The sequence below is a fragment of the Typopeltis vanoorti genome, chromosome 16 (genome assembly GCF_054136105.1).
Source record: "Typopeltis vanoorti isolate ZY-2024b chromosome 16, IOZ_Tvanoo_1.0, whole genome shotgun sequence".
Classification (NCBI taxonomy): domain Eukaryota; kingdom Metazoa; phylum Arthropoda; class Arachnida; order Uropygi; family Thelyphonidae; genus Typopeltis; species Typopeltis vanoorti.
In genome coordinates this window covers 115,528,007-115,543,250 of record NC_143564.1, presented here as the reverse complement: position 1 = coordinate 115,543,250, position 15,244 = coordinate 115,528,007, and the positions used below count along the sequence as shown (strand labels likewise).

Below are 15,244 nucleotides of genomic sequence, written 5' to 3'. Positions count from 1 at the left end.
CGAGATTCAAGTGCTCAGAGGAGCATCGGCTGTTTTATTTTAGAAAGCAACGTACGCATTAGCACGTTATCAGGCGGGAGACATATGTAAGGTTTCTGTAATTAGACAATATATTGTTCGTTATAATCTAACTTTTTATGATTTATATATAATCTCGAAGTTTCAAGCATGTGTGCCGAAGTCCATTCAGTTTCAGCAGAATTCATTCCTCTCACATTGTAACGACCATATTCTAACATTTCTTATGAATAGTGATGTTAGCGACAAAATTGCCAAAGAAAAACGAAAGAAATCATGCTACACTCACCGAATCTAAAAGTAGTCGAAACGTGTTTCGGGCTGTTATGAAAATGTTTGTTTTAATGTAATGAGATAAAACATCTGTTACGGGCTAAACACGCCTTTTCAGATAGTTCTACACTGTCCATTTTAAATTAAAAATCAGCTTTTAGTCAAAGCCTTTTTACGAAGACAAATACTGATCAATATTGAAGAGACAGCATACACTAGGCTATCAGTGGGTAAGAACCCTTGTTCAAAATGCTCGTTTAGGTTTAAATGAAGATGAACTACGGCCATTTATCATAAAAACAAAACTATCTCTTTGAACTTCTGGTGGAATAAGGAAGTCGATAAATTATTAATTTCGAATCATAATGAGATTGCTGGAATTATGAGTAGTACGAAACCAGCGGTGTGTCCACAAGAATCGTGATGGGAGGTAGAGAAATCGTCTCTCTCACAAAATGTCAGTGGGAAAAACAATTTAGTTAGGTGTTTGCGTTGGCTAATTCAACAAAACTTATCTGTACATTTTGAATTATGATACAAACTAAAACTTGAAGTCATATTAATGAAACCTATTATATTATACTAACAACCTAATGATTGTTTGCCAATCTCCGCCGTAACATTTGTGCATTTACACCATAAACCCAAACGCTACATCTATCCCTATGAGGAGATAACAGGAATTTTAACTCGCTGAATCATTGAATGTTAACTACACGACCTCAAGGCTCAAGAGAGGTACGTCTGATTCGAGTTTAAATGTTCAATGTTCAAAGGGTTACATAAAGTAATTAATCGAAATTAATCCCTAATGTCACCGTACTGAACTCCGTGCTTCTTACAGTACTCTTAATTCAGTAATCAACAGCATAAATAAAACATTCCAAGTGTTGAAAGCTGTTGTCCTATGTGTGGGTGCACCGTAAATAATGGCACTAGTATACGTTCTTTTTTACAACAAGGGTTACGAACCTCCCATTCAGTGGCACTTGTGGGTTAATATCACTCCAAGCAGTGCCTGTTTCTGAATGCAGGAAACGGTGCAACAACTAACTGCCCTATTCATCTCCAAAGTCCGAGATGGACTTCTATCAATAGCGGTGGTCATTTCCTGTAAGGCACAGCGTTGTTGCTTAAACACCGCACACTTGCGAACATTTTCACCACAGACGAGTAATTTCCGCTCCATCTAAGCTAACACGTTCAGTTGCTGACAAAGAAAGGCTCTTCCCTCATCCCAACTTCCTCAGCTCTCTCCTCGGCGTAGCGAGACCTGTAGCCCAGCTTCACGATTATATAGAAAGAGATAAGGAGGGGTGGCAGCATCCCCACGATAAATCCAGAAACGTTAAATCTTCTCTCTGAGTGCGGATCGTCTCCATGCACCCCGTTGCTGTATAGGAGGTTGTCAGCAGCTATAAAAGGAAATAAATCATTGCGAGTGTTAATACAAGAACATTCAAAAATGGGTGGCTATTCTTAGCCTTCTCAATTATAAGTTAAATAAAAAAAACATTTTGCTTTCTTCTCTGGTTACATTAACAGATATATGAAGGACATGCAATTTCATTTTTAAAGAAATAAAACAAAATGGTACTTAACAACATTTATGGCTAATAAATCTTCGTTGTGTGATAAAACAGAACTCGACTTGAAAATGGCATTTTGTTTTGATTGACTCTTTGTAATTTCTGCCTGCAGCTATAAACTATCTCACTTTGCCTCTGTGTGTGTGTGTGTTAAATTTACGAATGCTTTTGCATATTTTAAAAGCCTCTTGTATCTTCTCGTTTTGCGAAGTGCAAGTCCAAAATTATCCCATCCAAACGGAGTTGAAATATACATTTGTCTTAAATCATGTTTACGTTTTCTTTTTTTTTTTTTTCAGTTATGAGACTGAAACTGTTTCATATGTATGTTGCGCTAGACTACGATAATCTCATTAGATTGACTTTCACAAATTTATCTAGCAACCGTTTTCTTTCCATGATGCTATGCCGGTGCAACAATACCGAAAAACTTTCTGAAAACAATTTTTAAAATAACTATTTTGTGTGATTTTTCTCAAATTCTGTTAAAAAGATAAAATATTACTTTTTAATGCATGTAGTGTAATAATATTAACCTCTAATCCTTCAACACTGTTAATAAACAGCGATAATCGCATATAACATAGGAAACACGGCATTTTCAGAAAAGTTGAATCGAACTGAATCCATATTCTATTGAGTATAAAATAAGATTTCTATACACACGAATATTCAGATGAACCACGAAAGAAAGTAGATTTCTTTGTTGAGAATTATATAAAAGAAAGGCAATGGAAGTAGTGACAGAGGAATCGCTATCAGCACTTTGTGAATATACAAATATGCATAATCACTCCAATTCTTATAATAAAGTATGTTTACTTAAGAATTAATGAATATAACCCCCTTCAAACTAATTGTAACCAGTACTTATGCCAACTTTCTTCCAACGTCTGAAAACCCTAATGGTGGATCTGCATTCTTATGTAACAAAGTGGGAATTGCCCTCGCTCTGTTGTATTTTATTTACGAAAACGTTACAATATCTAAAACGAAGGAAATCACCTGCTACTGTATCCTACCAGACGGTACTACTTTACAGACGGATTTTTGTGTCAAGGCTCACATTCGATCTACAGTACTTTTGTGTAGTCTAAAAATATTAATACCAGTGGACTTTTCCAATCCGGTGAGAGGTCTTACAGATGATCAGACCAACGAAAGCAAATGAGCATTGAATCTGGTCCTCTCCGATCCTATCAAGCAGCTGCATATTCAGACATCTTGAAAAATGTGAACACACTGCCTGCTGAGATGTTCATAGCATTGCTATAAACATAACAGAATTTGCTCACAAGTTTAAATCTTGTATAATAACTAGTTCATAGCTACTGGCAGACACGTTGACTTTTCTGATATCCTTTCTTCAAACCAAAGATTCGCATAATTAATAGAAATCTCTTCGCGAGCAATACTGACCTTCCTTGGTATCTTCTGTACCTGATCGTAAAAACCACATAATTATTGTCGTCTGTATGTCTTCATCAAAGCATAATTGGCATTATAAGAACAAATGTGGATATACTTATGTACAAAACTGCTTGTCGTCACCGTAAAGGATAAAATTAGAGAGTGTAGTTTATCCACTTAGTTACTTATGGATGTGAAGGCCTTTATAATGTGTAAATCTCCCTTCGCATCACTTTCTAATGTACTCCAGAACTTTAAATTTGACTCTTTACAAACTTCATAAAGGGTTGCAAGTTAAACTGAACATAAATAATTCTTGAAATTTTGAATTTAAAAGCCCTTTATGTGAAGAAAGGATTGTAATGCTACGTGAATGCGAATGTCACAGATCAATGTCTGGCATCGTCTAAATAAACCATTTGAATGATAAATTAAAGACAGTTCAACTTACTGGACTTCGTAACTGTACTAATAAATTCAATTTTGTTACACTGGATATACTTGATGGGAATAAAGTTCTAGATATATTTCTTATAGTGGGATGTGCTCTGATTTAAGAGTAAAGTGAAACAGACATTTATCTTTCTTTTATATTTCAATGCAAACTAAATTCTAATTATGAAGCACGCATCAGTCAAAATACGCTTAGGTGCTCCAGAGTTAACGATTTAATCACAATAAGTGTCTACTTCAGACTAAAAGCTTTCATTTGCTTCTTTTCCTCTACCACCTACGTAACAGCAGTAGATTATTTCAGCCTAAAAAAAGAATTTACTAATAAATAACAGTAAGATATTTTTCTTTAATAAAAAACATCGATCTTTGTATCATTGTGGAAATCTGAATTAGGAATTAATTTTCTACCAGGAATTTCGGGTAGTTTCTTCCGAAAGATTATGCTCGTGTCATTAGCATTTCACATTCCGTTTCTGTAATTATAACGCCATGTTTTGTGCTCGGAACGACAAGCTTTCAATTCTTTCTTGCCCCTCCCGACAAATTTAATAAATGAGTTCGGAATCTGGCAATTAAACTTCGAATAAAAATAAGAATCCATCCTTCGGTTACCGCTTCCAAAAAAATCTGTCGAACAAAAATTTATTTCAGTCTTATAGTAGGTACTACACTAATTCATTTCTACAGTTGTTTGAGTTCTAATGGATATAATTTACTCAAAACGATATTTGTTCTACTCAATTTGACTGTTTTGGCGATTATCTTTTTATTACTGAACAGCAAAGTAAATATTTTTCAAATTGGAATTCTTCGAGTGCATTCAATTCATTGAGAAAAACACTTGTTCCTCATTCAGTATTATTACATAACTGTAAATATGCTAGAAGAATACGTTACGAACATAAATAATTATAACAATAATTAACTATATGATGCAATATCGATTAACTATATATTAACTATGTGATGCAATATCGAAGAATTGAAAAAAAAATCTAGTTCTCTAGATTATAAGTGAAGCTTGCAATACTGTTTTTTTTTGGAAAAAAAAAGAAAACTTTAATCATAGTCAGAAACGTCTTTGATGCAGAATTTCATAGCGCTCTACGTCTTTTGGTTTCCTGGAATCGGTAATCACAAATAGCTGTCGATATCGTGACTTTATGATGACGACGAAGCAGATAGTCGAATCTCGTAGCAGCTGCGTACACTGGTGTCACTAGCACCGTCCTATTAGGTTCGGTGATAAAACCGATAATTCACGAAACATTCCCGATATTAGATGAAGATCGAAAACGTTGTGCTTTCCGATATCAAAACTGCCGAAATAGTTTGTGATCGTTATCCACCGCATGAAGATCATTTAACTTGAACCAGATCTGCATTGGTTAATGTTGTTTATCCAATTTCCTTCTCAAAAGCAGTGATTCATCTTATAAGACAAAATGTATATTCTCTGTGTGTGGGGGGGGGGGGGGTCAAGTGACTATTACAAACTTTCATTATGCTTTTAGTCTACCTATTTCAAAATTGGTATAGATAAATGCGATGCCGCCATTCATGTGCGCCACTGAGAAAATTTGGTAACTAGCAATGAAACCTCGCATATCCCAATGAACATCGTCGTACTGTAATGGATTTGCTTCTTGTATATAAAGAAAAAAACTTCGGTCGAACAACACCTGTTCTGCATGTAGAGTTTTAAGTAGCTGAAAATGCTACCTACTTAGAGCAAGATTAAGTATTCTGTAATCTTGGAATTCTCTGGAATTCGAGTGTATACACTTAGAAAAAGTTGCTTTGTTAGAAAAGAAAAAACATAAGTCATCTGCGACATAAGCCCTTTGATTGAAAAGACCTGATTTCAAATTCCGTCTGGCGAGGAACCTCCATAAGGAATTTTCAACTAAAAGCGAGTAGCCTGTCTCATATGTACACGAAAAAATTTGTTCTCCCGAAAATTGTATTTTTTTAATTGCGCGAAACAGAAAAACACATAGGCTAATAACAGGCATAATATATCGGTCGCATTGGCCTTATTTTTCATGTTATAATCCTAAGTTAATCTCCAGCAAAATTTAGGTGGGAGAATGCCAGCGTGAGACCACCACTCTGCTTACTGGAGGTTTGAAGTTACTGTTTGGACGAAAAACTTTACCAGGGTTTTCGGAGTAGTACATCCTTTCGCCATGCACTTCTAATGTACGATAGGTTTACAACCTTTCGTGGGCGGAACTGGCATGAAAACAGTGGACGCAATAAGATAATAATAATCCATCTGGTTCTTTCTTTCTTTCTTCCTCCTCAGAGTATTATCCGTGCTTAGCTAGTTGTAGGCAGCTTTCAGCCATAGCTTTAAGCATTTCTTAATGGAATCATGAATTAAATCATGGTTTAGTAATAATCTGATTCAGGATAATGGCAGTAAATGAAAATATCTCGTTCATAAGCCTTACCAAAATTGAACACAGAGGAGGTTTGATAAAGGAACATTAGGCTTTTGTTTTATCCGACGTTCTGATCGTTTAATAGCCTGACACAGACAGGTAACTTACTTTCCTTAACTTGATTTTACTATGATGAAGCTATTAATTTTCTTCCTAGTCTTCTGTATCTGCTCTTTGATCACTACCATATGATACTGAATGATTTATTTGTTAAATAATTTCCTTCAGCTTAAAATATTTATAAAATATTCCTTGAATCTTAGTTGGGATTCAGCATGTACGCTTTTCTATTAAACGAACATGTTCCATACTTACTCTGCTATACCAGAAAGAAAATAATTGTTATATAAATTGACTGATAGTAATTAACTTTATGAGATAATTTGCTCGTGCGTATGACGGATGGACTTTTTTGTTAAAACTTGTAAATCGCTCCAAACAGTTCTCGAGCAGAACGTAAATTCTCCATCAGAACTTCATTGTTCACAATAAAGGCTATCGTGAACAATGAAGATTATTCACAATATTAAAAAAAAAAAGTAAAAGCAGCAAAAATTATTAAAAAAAAGAATAATTTCATTTTTCCCATAACGGTTTTTTTTTCAGAAGTAAACATAACGATGAGTTCTACTTTTTCCATTTACAAATTGAAGGTATATTAAAAAAACAAATATTAATGATTAACCTTAAATAAACTGAACGTTTAACTCTTCTAAGAAATATGATATTAATATTTATTACTTAAAAAAATTATACTTATTTTGTTAATTTGTATATTTACTTTGGTTTTATGATATGAGACTCGAAATATCAAGTTATCAAAAAAAAAACACTTTCCAGTTGGTATTTATTTAAACAAGTATGAAAAAAAAAAAAAAGACCAAAAGGTTCGTATACTTCTTCCCCTAGCTCATGCTACTTTAAACTGATCTGTGTAATTTGAAATTATTGTTTGGTTTAAAAATGCCTCTTGTAACACATTTAGATAGCACAGGCTATTCTGGATAACAGCGGTTCCACAACAATTACAATAAGTTTGTCTGTGCTGAGGCACTTGAGCTTCGCCGAGAATTAGCATAATCAGAATATGTACACACAAAATTTCATTAAATTCGTATGCTGCTATCTTTAGTACATGCTATATTATTGTAATTTGATTAGTTTAAATAGATATTTAAACTCATTAGGAAGAATTAAAGACAAGACGTACCAACCAGTCGCAACATGACACTGGACTGGCCATGCTTATTCTCTGCTTGGCAGGTGTAGTTTCCGAACGTGCTGTCATTGGCAGTTCCGTTATTAAGAGGCAGGACACGTAACACGGAGAGGGTGGTGCAGTTTTCTTGTTGCTCTGAAGTGATGTTGTACAAGGGACTCCCCATCAAAGCGACGTCGTCTTTGTACCATATTACTGAGGCTACAGGAATGGCCTCAATGAGGCACTCAAGTATACAGTCATCTGGCGTTCCTTTCACCTCGTTCTTTGGCACTGTGATCACCGGCGGAACTGTAAGCGAGAAAAACAGGCATGAGAGAAAAGATAGATACCGATTTAGCGTAGCTGGCAAAAAAAAAAAAAAAATTCCATACATATCAAATATCCATACATAGGATATATCGCGTAGTTTTGTTTTCGTGTTATAAGATATAATTTCTCCAAGGTCCAATATTTTTCAAGAAGAGACCGCATACTGAGAGAGGAGAAGTATCCGCGTAAGGTCATCCAACTTAGCGCCGACAATTAATGTAAGAAAGAAAATAACTTTATATTTGCGTAAGAAGTAAAATCATCCATACCAACGTATGCGTAACGTAGACAAATCTTCGCCCTTTGAAATTCTGAAAGAATTTTAGAAAAGTAACCTGTAAAACAGGAAGTATCTTCGGAAGAAGTTGTCTCGATATCTCACCAATTGAAAAACATAACCCCAGAATTTTTCTTGTAGTGATCCTTTGAATTTCACTGACCAGAATGCGCCATCCTCAATTCGTGGATTCGTCTATTCTGTCAGATGTTAGTTGGAAACTCAAATATCTCTAAAAAAAATCTCATTTCTGAGAGTAAGCTTCACTTAATCCAGATTGTGACTTACGTAAGTGTCGGTGGCGTGTTTGTAATTTCGCCAAGAATCCCTTCACGATAAAGTCAATATGATTTTTTTATTAAAGGCTAATCAATACGCTAAAAGAGCCTATAGTTGCTGCACTTAAACTGGCTATTTGGGCTTCGACCATAAGCGATAAGGGAAGATAGAGAAATGTTAATAAGTATGTAGACGGGTGGAATTCCAGATCACACCATTGCCAGCATTAGAACTAAGGGCAAAGTGATTATAGCAAAAGAAGAATGTATTTAAAAAAACTAGGGAAGGAAGTATATACATTCATGTTTTCCGAGTTGTTTTTATATCCTTGAACACAAAGTTTAAATTTAAATCTACGTTTAGACTCTTTAAAAACTGCAATTTATGTACATTCTTTCTGAACCCAAATGACACTATATTGAAGCAATCAGTCTGTTGGCATATTTATACAGGTTTATATTACGTGTTTTCAAAAGGATAAGACAAGTGATGTGAAATGGTCAAAGTTCTGGCTTTACAGCCAGAATTTTGACCATTTCACATTTCACATTTTCGGTTGCAAAATCGCTTTACATTTCTCACGATATCGAAAAGTCTGTTGAACGGTAGTATGGGCTGTTCGGATACACAGTTAACAAAACTAATATTCGTTTGCATAATAATACCTGAACAGTATCCATAATTTGCATAATAGAATTTGCGACGTGCAACTTAATTTGCCTTCTTACTCATTTTATGAAAGTTGCTTTAAAACTTTCTGTTTACATTTTGTTTAATATTTGAAACATGTAAAGTACTTTTTCATTAAGTCAATTACTGTAATACGTGAATTACTCAAATTTTAGGATGAAGTTTTCTAAAATGTCTTGTACTTGATCTGAGAACCAAGGAATATTTTCCTTTATACAATTATTAAATCTATAAATAATTTATAGATTTAACAGCCGAATAAATGAAATACATCACCATGCTATATTGTTCATATATTGCAATATTTGCACGTGAATTTAGTTTGTTTTCTAATACTACATTCTGAACTTATAATGGAAAGCATTTCATGTTTCGTATTTTTATTATGCAAGCATGGCTTACTAGACAAACCGTTGAAACCCATCTACATATGATTTCTAAAACACCATTACCACAAGTGTCCATATCCCCAAACCGATTCCATTTGTGATCATCAGATATTTTATATCGCTTGATGATCATTTCAAAGATCTTCGTTCAGTTATAGCGAAGCGATGAGAATAACACCACCTGCAACGTTTTTTAGATTTTTCTTTTAGGTCGTGTACACTTTCTTTAGCAAAATCACTACAGAATACGTGTTCTAGTCGAATATTAAACTTTGATGTTACTATTCGTACAATAATATTTATTTATATAGTAGCCAAGAAAACACGCACTTACGCAAAACTGTTGCTAAGAGAATCTAACATCTGAATTACTTTTAATTTTTTGCTGATATGAGACAGTTGCCCTTTATGCTATTTCATGATGTTCTCGTCGAAATACTTCCTTTGCACTGTCGTCAGCCCATCGTTTGAAAATATTTCCCGAATTCTAGACTTTGAAAATGAGGTCGCGGGTACCAGATCTGTGGAGTAAGGGGATTGCAGAACAACAGTCGTCCCACTGTTGGCGAGAAATTCCTGTCCACACAAAGCAAATTAATGGAATGAATTAATTAATGTTACGTGGCATTCATACTCTACATAAAGAGAATAATTCGTTGCGAACGAATCCTTCCGACTGTTTGCTGCTCGTGAGTGAATTGTTGAATATCAAATTGCTGCCGCTTATCGGAAGTACGTGTTGTTATCTACACTGGCTGACAATAATCTGAAAAATAGCACAGCTTTCGGCTGGTGCTGTTTTTCTCTCTAATCAACTCCTAATCCAACATAAAGGCTTTTGGAGTTAGCGCTTCATTCACGTTCTGCAATAACTAATGGTGGAAGTAGTTTTATTAATCGATATGAATAAAAGTTTGTATCACTGACCTGTCCGCGCGGTTAGCCTAGTGGATGTGCGCTTCGCAACCATATGCCTGGGGAAGGAGTGTTCTAGGTTCGATTCCCGTTAGAGACTTGAGGAGCTCAAGGATCTTCCTGAGCCAAGTTAGCAGGTCTGGGGCGTGAGCAGCAGGATTTTTCCCCAGTTTATCCTGGGATTTTTGCAAAGCAGGCAAACCGGTCTCGTGAACACACGCTTCGACAGACATGGGATACTAACGGGAATAAGGAGCAACAAACCTATTCCGCAGGATTATCGGTTACGGAAGCTTACGCGGTAAAATATGTAGGCCTGCGCGAAAGCGTAACATACGATCAATGACCTACAGCTAGTAGCGCGGTCGCGAGAATAATGCAAAATTGAATTTCTGTTTGAAAATCCTAGGTTTGAAACAGTTTAAAAAAGCGGAGAAACTTTATAAAAGACTTTTCATATGAAAATTAGTCAGGTGGTTTCATTTATCGGTCTGGTTGGTGAAAGTTCCTGCCTACCTACTCTCCACACAAGCCGTGGGTTCTAATCCCTCCGCAGGCATGGATGTTTGACTAAATTGTGAATGACTAAAGACGTTTTAGGTGGTAGACGAATATTATCGTTCGGTGTGTTAGACCACCGCCCTGCTTATTAGAGCCCTGAAGTGGCTTCAAAACGTTCCATGTTTAGTCTCCAGAGAAAGGCGCTTCGAACTATATAAAAATAAATTTTAAAGATATTTCTGAAAAGTAAGAAACTATTAGCCCACCACAGTTTCAATGTACTCTAGGTTTTACAACCTAGATTTACAAATAAAAATAATAAAACGATACTGAGGTGGCAGGAATTTTCATTAATCAGAACCAGTCCAATTACAATACCTACTAAGCTGGTCTCATAACTTTGGTTTCTTCGATCAAGATTTCAAATCTGACCAAACCAAATTTCCTTTAATACGCAGGCTACTTACTGTACTTTGTGACATTAACATTCATTTGCATATAATTGAAAAACAGGATACATAAGAAGCCGATTCGTATCGAACATAGTTTCCTTACATTGCATGGTGCATATTAGCCGTCTTCATATTGGTTGGCTCGTAGAAATTTCTGCATTTTGAAATCTGCCCGTTTTGATGCAATGTTGATACTTGCTAAAAGAAAACTGCTTATACAGGAAACACAGTTTGACTTTTGTTTATCTGCATGGTGGTAATATTTAATTTTGCTGCTGTTCTTCTATATGTGATTTGGAGATACATATTTAGAACTCTTCTAGTTTAGGCTAATCTACTACACTGTGCATATTAGAAACGTATTTGTTCTTTAGTGTACTTGCTATACGGGATAGTTAAAGTAAACACTAGAAGATAATATTGCATCTCCAAAGATCGACTAACTTAATAGACTGAAGAAAGTTTTATATAAGTTCTTCCAGTTTATGACTAGAATCAAACCTACAACGATCTTTCTTTTGCAGACTACATCATGTTATGACATAAGTCTGCTCGTATAGTTGCTCGTGCTACGTAGTCTGTTGGGGGAATATGATTCACAGACAATTAATTTTGCAGTCATGGTGTCCCTGATTTATGTGTGATTTGCAGGAAAGGCAACCCAGGAAAGTTCTAACAGTACGCGTTCATTTGTTACCTAGAAACGTTTCACATAAACAATATTAACAATAAAAGCTTAGAGACAACCGCATATCTCGTGATGCTAGGATAGAGTATCGTGATCAAATATGGAGTGAGTTCATCTACATTGAAACCTGATGTGATACATGAGGATAGCTTGAGCTAAATGAAACATTAACTGCACTTTTGTACTCATTCTTCATTGAATCCTTTTCTTCTTCCTCTACGTAAAACTCGATGCATGTATCAGAGTGCGGTATGAATAGTGGGTTGTTGCAAATGAAATGGCCGATTTTAAGGACGATTGAAAAAGAAGAGAATAAAAAGAAGAAGAAGAAGAATACCTGTTTAATCAAAGTAATCTCCAGCAGCATCAATGCATTGTTTCCAACGTGTGGCAAGGTCATTTATACCACATTTGTAAAAATCAGTGTCTCTGGAAGTGATGAAGTCCTTCGCTGCCCGATAAATTGATGCGTCGTTGGCAAAGCATTTCTTGGACAAAAAATGCTCAAGTGCCGGAAAAAATGGTAATCTGTTGGGGAAATGTCAGGAGAGTATGAAGAATGAGGCACAATTTTGTATCCCAAATTATTGATTTGCTGTAAGGTTGACACTTCCGTATGTGGTCGGCAGTTATCCTGAAGCATTAGGACTCCATGCTATTCACAAGTGCTGGTTGCTTAAGGCACAATTTGTCATGCATTTGCTGCATATCTGTACAATATCGAGCTGCATTTATCGTCTCACCTCGTGGAAGGAATGAGTAGTGAATAACACCAGCAGAAGACCACCATACCGCAAGCATCTTCATTGGATGCAGAGGTGCCTTTGGAGTCCTTTCTAGAGCGTCTTTCACTCCCAACCACTGCGACGAACATGTACAATTATCGTAGGATATTCACTTCTCATTCACGGTCACAATTCGTTGCAGGAACCTCTCTTCTTTACTTCTTAAGAGAGAAGAGCACACTTCCAAACGGCGTGCTTTGTTTTCATCAGTGAGTTTGTGAGGCACCCACTTGTCGCGCTTCCTTACTTTTCCTATTATTGCCAAGTGCCGTGAAACAGTTGAAAAGTGTACATTTAGTGTCTGGGCGATCTCTCGTATAGTCGTGGATCCGATTCAATTGAATCCTTTAATTCATTCGAATCAATGGAGGAAGGACGTTTTGTAGCCTCAAATCTTCTGAGCGAAATTTTGCAAACCAACGGCGAGTGGATCTCTCATTAGTTGTTCCTCCACCAAATGCTTTATTGATGTTTTTTTATTTCAGCCGCTGCAGAATTTCCCAATTTGAACTCGTAAAGATATAGCAGTCTTAATTGACTGGGTTCCATGATTGACTTGATGTCGGTAGTATTCAATGTTTAATGCTCGTTGAACGAAACAAATACTACAATTGCATCACCCACATGTGACGCTGTCACATGACATAAAAATTTGCATATACCTCAGCACTTGCTTTCTTCAGCAACCAGTAGAAATCTGACAGTCATGCAACGGCCATTTCATTTGCAATAACCCAATATAATCCTAAACGTTTAGGACGGAGAAAAACCTACGAGTCCTTTATAATTGTTTCTTCAATGCAATTTCATATTACGTGACTTCAAAAGCATGTTGTTACTGACGTCAAACGGTACGTGTTCCAATGATTGGGGAATAGCAAAAATACAGTCACAATTCAGAAAGAAATACTTCGTATCTGTTCGAAGTGGCAGATCTCAATGGAAAATAATGTTAACAAATATTGGACATGTCACAGGTAAAAGATGTAATTTTCTTTTTTCGGAAATCTTCATTAGTTTTTAAGTTTTTAATGCGAATATCATCACTAATGGTTGTATTCCAAAGTACATTAATGGGTGAGTGGTCTAATGATTAGATAATCGGGAAACTCTGTTCTAGAGACCAAGCCAAGAAGATTTTCAACGCTCGCAGATAACATGCTCAGAGTGGAATTCGAACTTACGACCTATTGGCCAGAGGATAAAAGTGCAACCAACTAGTAAATGAACAGTAACATTGTAAATATTATGTGAAATTACCAAAAGTTGTAGAGCATTGGAAATCCATGATTTGCAGCAAATGAAATACCTATCTGATGGGCGCTCGTGATTGTAGTCGGGGTGATATGAGTAAGAGTGTGAAGCTGTTTCTACTGGCTTTGACTCAGACCTTGAGTTGTAGACCTTCTGGGCACTACAACAATAAAGGTACCGAAGAATATGCAACACTACATACAAAGCGGCAATTTGACGATATAGATCCATTTCTTTTTCACCAGGTTAACACACATCATACTGCAGATGCCGATGCGAAATTGTTTGGGAAAAAAAAGTGTTCTGTCCGGATTCCCGATCTCAGTCCAGTAGAACACTTTAGAAACAAACAGGAACTTCTGCGTGTACTACTGAACGACATAGCCATGCTGAATAACTCATGTTACCACAAACTACTGGAGTTTATGCCTAAAAGAGTGAGTGAAAAATGCGTTAGTGCCACAGGAAGACCTCGCTAAGAGGTGCCTGAAGTTCTCTGAAATATAGCTAAAGCGTAGATTTTATATCTATGTTTAAAAAATTAAAAAATAATAATCAAGTCCGTGATATTATTTAAGACAATCAAAACATTTTATAAAAGAATCAGGTGTATTTAAACTAGCATTTTATTTCATAATTCAACTATAGTTAACTAAAAAATTCCCATAAAATATTCAAAATAAAATAAATAAAAATATTAAAAAACTAAAAAATTATCTCTATAAAAACTGCAAAAGAGTCACTGTAACTGCATTTAACTTAATGCAACGTATTTGATTTAACCACTGCTGTTGGGGGAATGCATTTACCTTTACAAATATTTTATTACTAGAATGTCGGCCTGGTTCGGAGAGCGGTGAATCACTAATGAACTATAATTCATGAAAGAATACACACCTTCCACTCTAATTCTATTGTCTTTCTGTGTAAATGGTGCCTTTACTGATAATGAAGGGTACTTTTTTAAATAAAAAAAAACCGACTTTCGCTTTTTACGTGACTGCAAAAAAATTGAAACGTGATATTTCCACGGTGTAGTTCTTGTGAAAATGAATATTAGATCGCAGTATCATTAAATGTGGAATTTTTGTTTGCAACGCAGCATAAATATCTAAAGTCGTATTCGTGAATAATACAAATATAACCCAGAAAATGTTTTTATTATTAAATGAAAGCATAGAAAGTAAACTGAAGTTCCCTTGGGTTTACCGTTTCGCATTAAGTATAGAAGAAGTAGCAAAGTTAAGAATTTCACTGCTTTTAAGGAACAAAGAAGTATCAGTAATTACC

The 15,244-nt window shown here is 35.6% G+C and overlaps 1 protein-coding gene across 1 annotated transcript in view; it reads right to left on the bottom strand.

The window, feature by feature from the left end:
* Positions 1-362: 362 nt before the first annotated feature.
* The window catches only part of LOC150098279 (lachesin-like), a 143,647-nt gene continuing 128,765 nt past the window's right edge, over positions 363-15,244 (bottom strand). Inside the window, exons 5-6 of the mRNA XM_090406295.1 lie at positions 7,404-7,703; positions 363-1,706 (exon numbers count right to left, since the gene is read on the bottom strand). Of these exons, the coding sequence (XP_090262421.1) occupies positions 1,495-1,706; positions 7,404-7,703 (512 nt within the window). The 3' untranslated portion in view covers positions 363-1,494. The remainder of the gene's footprint in view (positions 1,707-7,403; positions 7,704-15,244) is intronic.